This window comes from Solanum tuberosum, unplaced genomic scaffold (assembly GCF_000226075.1).
Source record: "Solanum tuberosum cultivar DM 1-3 516 R44 unplaced genomic scaffold, SolTub_3.0 scf00281, whole genome shotgun sequence".
In the NCBI taxonomy this organism is placed as follows: domain Eukaryota; kingdom Viridiplantae; phylum Streptophyta; class Magnoliopsida; order Solanales; family Solanaceae; genus Solanum; species Solanum tuberosum.
Window position 1 is genome coordinate 140,916 of NW_006239206.1, and position 6,637 is coordinate 147,552.

The window sequence follows — 6,637 nt, forward strand, 5'->3', positions numbered from 1 at the left end:
TACAAAATCGCTGCTGTGGCAGCGATTTTTAATAAAAAAAAATAAAAAAATTTTTTAGACGAAATCGCTGCTAGGGCAGCGATTTTGTCATTTTGTCAGAGGAAAATCGCTGCTGACGCAGCGATTTTGCCCTTTTGGCTAAAATAAAAAGTGACGTGCCCTTTTGAAATTTTTGACCATTTTTTTTGCCCTTTAGGCTCCGGACTCAGCATATGAGCAATGACAATGGAAGATATGTGGAGCCACTCTACCTTCTACAAAGTAAAAAAAGGAAAAGAGTAATGGAAATATTCTTGGTGTCCTGTCTAATTACTTTTTCAGAGATATTAGGTAAAAATAGAATGATACTGGAGTTTATCCATTCAAGGAATGCTCTCCTATGGCAGTACACGGATTCTCGAGGGCCCGAATTCACAGTTGGATCAAGAACAGCCATGATTAAAGAATAACATGATTTCTGTGCAAAGATGACACACATAATTCGAAAAATGGTCCAAATAAAGGCTTTCTCTTGTGGATTGGCAAACACAGTTAGATGCACATTTCCATCATGTGCAAGTGTTGATTTTTAGGCAGAGACAACAAAGACAAAATCATGAAAAAAACTTAACGATATAGGCACAACCCAACTTACAATAATTGTCTAGTTATGTATCACCATCCTAAACTTAATGTTCTTATCTTTAATCATGACTTCTGAATTCTTATTTACATTTCAAGCAAACAAATAATGCTGCTTCCACAAACCCTATAATTAAATAATTAATTACATCAAATCACATAATAAACCAAACATAATCACTATCTCATTTTTCAACTTTGCTGCTCTTGCAAGCCTTGTTGGATGGTCCCATTTTCCTCACCTATCCCATCAAGATTTGAAGAAGGCCAAGGCATAACACTCATTGGGGGAAAGCAACATGCACAAGCCTCTTCACAAGGTTTTGGTAACTCCCACTTGTTGTTGCTATTGCTTGTAAAACTTGTACTCTTCACCCCACCTACCCCACTAGAAGAAGATGAGGGGGAGGTTGCATCTTTGAGTGGACCCCAACATTCTACTTTGTTGAATTCTTGAATGTTTGAATGAAAATATACCCAAACTAAAGCTTCTTGTAACTCTGGATAATTCTTTAGTAAATTCTCATCTCCATGAACAAAAGCCTTCAGAACCTAATGCACATGCAATGAAATAAGATACAAAAAAACACCCAATTTATGAAAATATGGTGCGTGTTTGGTCCTCCAAAAGTAATGCATTTTTGAAGTATCTGACACAGGACCAATAACAGTTTTGGAAGATATAGTAACAGTTTATTATGAACTCACCACAGGGAGTTCTTTGCAGAAGATATAGTTTCTGAGTCTAGCAAATAAGTCTAACATAAAATGGCCTCCACTAATGTGGCAATGGACATGAAGTGACATCTTCCCTTTAACTTTCTTCCATTCTGCAACAACTTCATCTCTTTGAAGTCTATTATACCAACCTTGCAACTGCAAATCAAACACACAATTTCCACTTTTCTCAACAGAAGTTCTATTAGGTAGAGAAACGATGTAGAGGCAGATTCAAGATTTAAAAAAACATATTTTCGAACTTCTCTAAATGAATATGCGGCTAATAATTCTAGTGGTAATAGCATAGCATGTGATATGTGGGATTTCGACACGTGTCATGGGCTTGATATTGCTGTAGATAATAGTATTTAAGTCGAGAACAGTAGAGGGCACAGATCCATTATCTTAGTAGTTTTGGCCCAGACCCTATGTTAAGAGATTCATTAAATATGTACAAGAATCAAATTCAAATTCCAAGTTACTAGTACTTGAGTTCGCTGTCCTAAAATTCAAAACTCATAAAGATCAAATCTTGAATTTGCCTCTACTCCGAATCAGCAATGGATGATGATCAACTAATCAAGGATCCCATATTCTTATTGCCACCAAATTTAAAGAGTTGATTTCTCAAATGGTTATTCAACTAATAATTATTATCTCATCAAATCATTTTCTTTGCTGAAGGAAATTGGAATCTAGAAGAACGATCAACTAATCAAGGACCTCCATATTCTTATTGCCACCAAATTTAAAGAGCTGATTTTTCAAACAGTCATTCAATTAAATAACTTTTATCTCATAAAGTCACTTTTTTACCAAAGGAAATTGGAATCAAGAAGAATGATCAACTAATCGAGGAACTCCATAGTCTTATTGCCACCAAATTTAAAGAGTTGATTTCTCAGTTATTATCTTATTAACTTTCTTTGCAAAGAAATTGGAATCGACAAGAAAAATAATTTTATGAGATAATAACTATTATTTGAATGACCATCTGAGAAATAAATCCAAAATTTAAATTAAAGGGCTAGAGTAGGAAGAAAGTGGTGTTTACACAGCCTTAACCCTACCTTACGAGGATAGAGAGATTGTTTTTGATATACCCTCGACTATTTCTCAGCATCATGAAGACATAGAATAATATATGTCATCAAAGTTATAAAGAGAAATATTTGATTACCTGAGAGTTATTGATGGTTTGAGAGATAGCCAAAGTAAGTTTAGAAGTAATATCACTATGAGTCAGTGTATATGTTCTTGGCAACTTTCCTGGATGCTTTTCCTCATCAACTCCCAAAAAAAGCACCTTCAACTTTGAAGCTTCAAATATAGCTGGCCCAAATAACCTTGCCACCTATTTTCATTCAACAAACAAATAAAAACTATTTAAGTAAACACTATCAAACCAATAGAAGAAGCTAAAAAAAAGATAGTGAAAATTAATTACAGGTACTATGGATTGATTCTTCTTGGATTTTCTTCTAGTTTTGTATACAAAAATAGAGCTCTGTTTTTCATTGTTGAGCTTAGATGGAACCACTAGAGAAGCAGTCAAAGTTCCCATTTTTTCAACAAGAAATTGGGTACCCAAAACTCCTTGAATCTTGGAGTTCCAATATTACTGGAAAATTCCACTAAAAAAACAATCTTGTTGAATGTTAAGTATATAAAAGTATTGCACGTTAGGTGTTTGATAAAAGTCGGCAGAGAGAGTTGGGAAGAATTTTATTTAGTTTCTTTTGCTTTAAGCTTTAGTGACTTTGAAGATTGGCAATTCATTACGTGTACTAATTTATTTATTTATTTTTTTTTTTTCCTCATCTCGGTACTCGTATTGGAGTCTGATTAATCCGGATCTGCATAGTACCTCATTCGGAGGAAGACTCTTCCTGTTAAGGATTTTTTTCATACTTTAAGCTCGAAATTTGAGACCAGGAACAACTTCGTCCAATGCACAACATTATGGTACGTGTACTAATACTTTGTGTGCGACTGTGTGAGAGAAAATAAAAGTCATCAGAGAGATGTGGAAAAGGCCAGAAAGTGACAAAAGTAGGAATTGCGTATTGGTATTGAAATTAGAAGAAATTGTAATGTGAGGTGTTGGTGAAGTTTGCTTATACCACCTTCCATGTTGTGATGTATACTTTTCTCTGTCTGTTTGGTACAATTTTTGCACCTAATCGCGGTTGGTGGTTAATAAAATGGTTGAGAATTATAAGATCTTTCATAGATATAAAAATATAAGATGATTTTTAAGCTTAGCGAGACAAAGTTACTCTATTTTTTATGTTGATGAGAGGTAACAAGTGTTTTCAAAAATAAGCTAAGATGTGCGTAAATTGATCCAGACACCATCGTTATAAATAAAGTTGGATATAAGATTTATCAAGGGGTTTTGTGTTGGCTGATTTAGGTATAAACACGTAGTAGTAGGGTTTTTTTTCTTCATGGACGTTAATTAGTGTGTAGTCGCTTTCTTTAATGATATTTAGTTTAGGTTCTCATAAATGAAAAAAAAAAAAAAAAAAGCGGGAACGTAGTAGTAGGGTTTTTTTTCTTCATGGACGTTAATTAGTGTGTAGTCGCTTTCTTTAATGATATTTAGTTTAGGTTCTCATAAATGAAAAAAAAAAAAAAAAGCAGGAGATAATTAATTATTTCAGTAATTAATTGCAAAAAAGACTAGCAAATTACAGTAGCTAAGTAAAATGACCAGAAAACATTAAGAGAAAGATGATAGAAGGGTACAAGAAAAATATAGAAATTAAAATAAGCAGATTTTAAAAATTTAAACGTGATTAGATTTGTTAATACATGCACTAAACCAACTAATCTTATTTGATGGGAAGTATTTAAAAAGAGAGAGTCAAGATACCGACAAGCATAGAGCAGCCGTTAAAAGAGATTTTGTAGAGTGGTCTAACTCTAAGATAATTCTTAGAAATTTCTTCACGTCCGACAAAAAGAATTTGGTCTGAATCGGTATAGATGACAACTTGTCTAACTAATGTTCAAATGTAATTCCATGTAAATATAATTATCTGACGAACATAAAACCCCACTCATTATTCAAGGCCGGACAAAAATGCCTAATTTTGTCATTGAATTAATTAATTAAAATAAATCGAAACGAAAAGAATATTAGCAAGATTGTGGAGTCAAACAGTTTTGTTGCCAAAATTAAGAGGTTGAAAACGTCTTGGCTTGGCTACGTGGGTTCTACATAGCCTGGAGTTTGGTTGGCACATCATTCAGCTGTTGCATTTGTCACTTTGCCATTGGTTAAGTGCAGTGGTAGAGCCAAAAAATTTATCAAAGGTTTTCAAAAATAATGGTATGTGACTATCAAAATAAAACTAAAATAAAATAAAATTGTGCTATTTGCAAAGGCAGAGCTATAGCCACCCAAGGTGTCCAATTAGACGCCCTTTATCGAAAAATTACGTCAAATTCTGTATTTAAAAGATATATATATATATATATATTTAGAGTTGGGTCTTTGGTGCAGTGGTAATGGGTGTCCATTTGAATGAAGGATTTCTGGGTTCGAACCCCAAATGGACACTCATTACCACTTGCTATTTAGGGTTCTAACCCCAGAACTATTTTAATTCAAATGGACACTCATTACCACTGCGTCATCAAGGGTGTCCAACTTTAAATATATATCCTTTAAATGGAGAATTTGACATATATATACAACGTAATTTTCTGACGAGCTGGTCAATCTATGGTGGCTATAGCTCCGCCCCTAGTTAAGTGTAATGAATTCATATAATTTTGAAATAGATATCGAAAAAGAATCAAAATTACTCTTGAATTATCTGAAATTAAGCACATATATTCTCTTTTTTTTTTTTTTTTAAATATAAAATATAACCCTCTTGTTTAATTTAAGGACCATAAAACGGATTGCAATTAGATATTACTTGGCATATGAAAGATTGCCTAGCTACATGTTGTCTACTTAGACAGCTCGACGAGGCTAAAACATCCGCTCCTTTAAATTAATATCTTCCTCTCTCATTCAGATAGTTCAAGAATATATATACTTCATTTTAGATAGTTCAAAAGTATATGAAATTTCACATAGTTTTTATATTCAAACTATTACGAATATTTCAAATTAGTAATCAAACATTTCATAAAAGATAGGAGGAATGGAGATTTCAAAATTAATCTAAATATATTTAGAAAATAAAGAGAGAAATTCAAATCATGAGTGCTAATAGATTATTTTTCAGCACAAAAATTCAAAATCTAAAAGGGGATTAAAAAAAACTGTGTGGGGGTGGGGGTCTAAAATAAAGATGTTGAGTTCTTTTAAAATTTTAAATTAATCCTAGATATTTATATTTTATACAAAATAAAATCATCTATTTTTTGCTCCAAATAATTTTATCTACTCATTCTCCTCATTAAACACGCTATTGAATTCAAAGATAAGTCATTTTCCTAGACCCAAATTCAAAAGTTATTGATGAAAAATAGCCAAATTTTGAAATTCAGTACACGTGTTTTTTAAATAAAAAATTCATGACACTTTTGAAAATGAAAATTCACAGCAATATCTTAGATTTTTAGTTGTTTAAGTTCATTATCAGTGACAACAGTCATTATGTTTTTGTATATAAAAAAAATTCATAAATAGCTAAGAGATGAAACTTAATAACATTCTTTAACCATAATTTGTCTAATTACGCTTCATAGTTATAGTTCAATTTGCTATGGTAATTCTCGTTTGTATATTTCGTTGTTTTTAAAATAAATTATACAAATTAGATTTATACAAGTAACATATTATATACAATTATTTGTATCGTATAGAAACTATTAACATAAATAAATAAGTAATAGTATATAAGTGTTGGAATTATACAATTGATTCATATAAAGTATTGTGGGTGATAATATACCGGAAAAAAATATACAATCAAAAATAAAAAAATATATAGAACCAAAAGTCAGAACTGAAAATTTGTATATACACAAATACGTATAGATATGTACAGTATCATAACAAAATTACTATTGCGTATAGAAATACATAAATATATACAAATAGGACTTATACAAATACCTGGGATTCTTCATAGCAAATTTCATTAAACTGTAGTCGTGATTCATAATTATATGAAATTATAGCTATGTTAAATAATACACTAGTAATGTTTGCCAATTCGCGTAATTTTTTATTAAAGGGCTATTTTTAAACGAATTTTCATTGGGCCTATCATCAGGCCCAGAGAGATCATGTAAGCCCAGGTATCAAGCTCCTTAAGGGGAAGCCACA

General features: G+C 31.8%; 1 protein-coding gene across 1 annotated transcript; it reads right to left on the bottom strand.

Annotated features, from left to right (window-relative positions):
- Positions 1 to 531: 531 nt before the first annotated feature.
- LOC102599319 (protein STAY-GREEN, chloroplastic-like) lies at positions 532 to 3,087 on the bottom strand. Its single transcript, XM_006358786.2, has 4 exons — positions 2,789 to 3,087; positions 2,522 to 2,695; positions 1,330 to 1,497; positions 532 to 1,173 (listed from the first exon to the last, which is right to left on the bottom strand). Exons 1-4 carry the CDS (start codon positions 2,903 to 2,905, stop codon positions 814 to 816), a joined length of 819 nt encoding a protein of 272 aa, XP_006358848.1. The 5' UTR covers positions 2,906 to 3,087; the 3' UTR covers positions 532 to 813.
- Between the last annotated feature and the right edge of the window lie 3,550 nt (positions 3,088 to 6,637).

Coding starts and splice junctions, on each gene's coding strand:
- LOC102599319 (XM_006358786.2), bottom strand. CDS start 2,905: ATGGGAACTTTGACTGCTTCTCTAGTGGTTCCATCTAAGCTCAACAAT. Junction 2,696..2,788: donor AGAATCAATCCATAGTACCT/GTAATTAATTTT, acceptor GAATGAAAATAG/GTGGCAAGGTTATTTGGGCC. Junction 1,498..2,521: donor AAACCATCAATAACTCTCAG/GTAATCAAATAT, acceptor TTTGATTTGCAG/TTGCAAGGTTGGTATAATAG.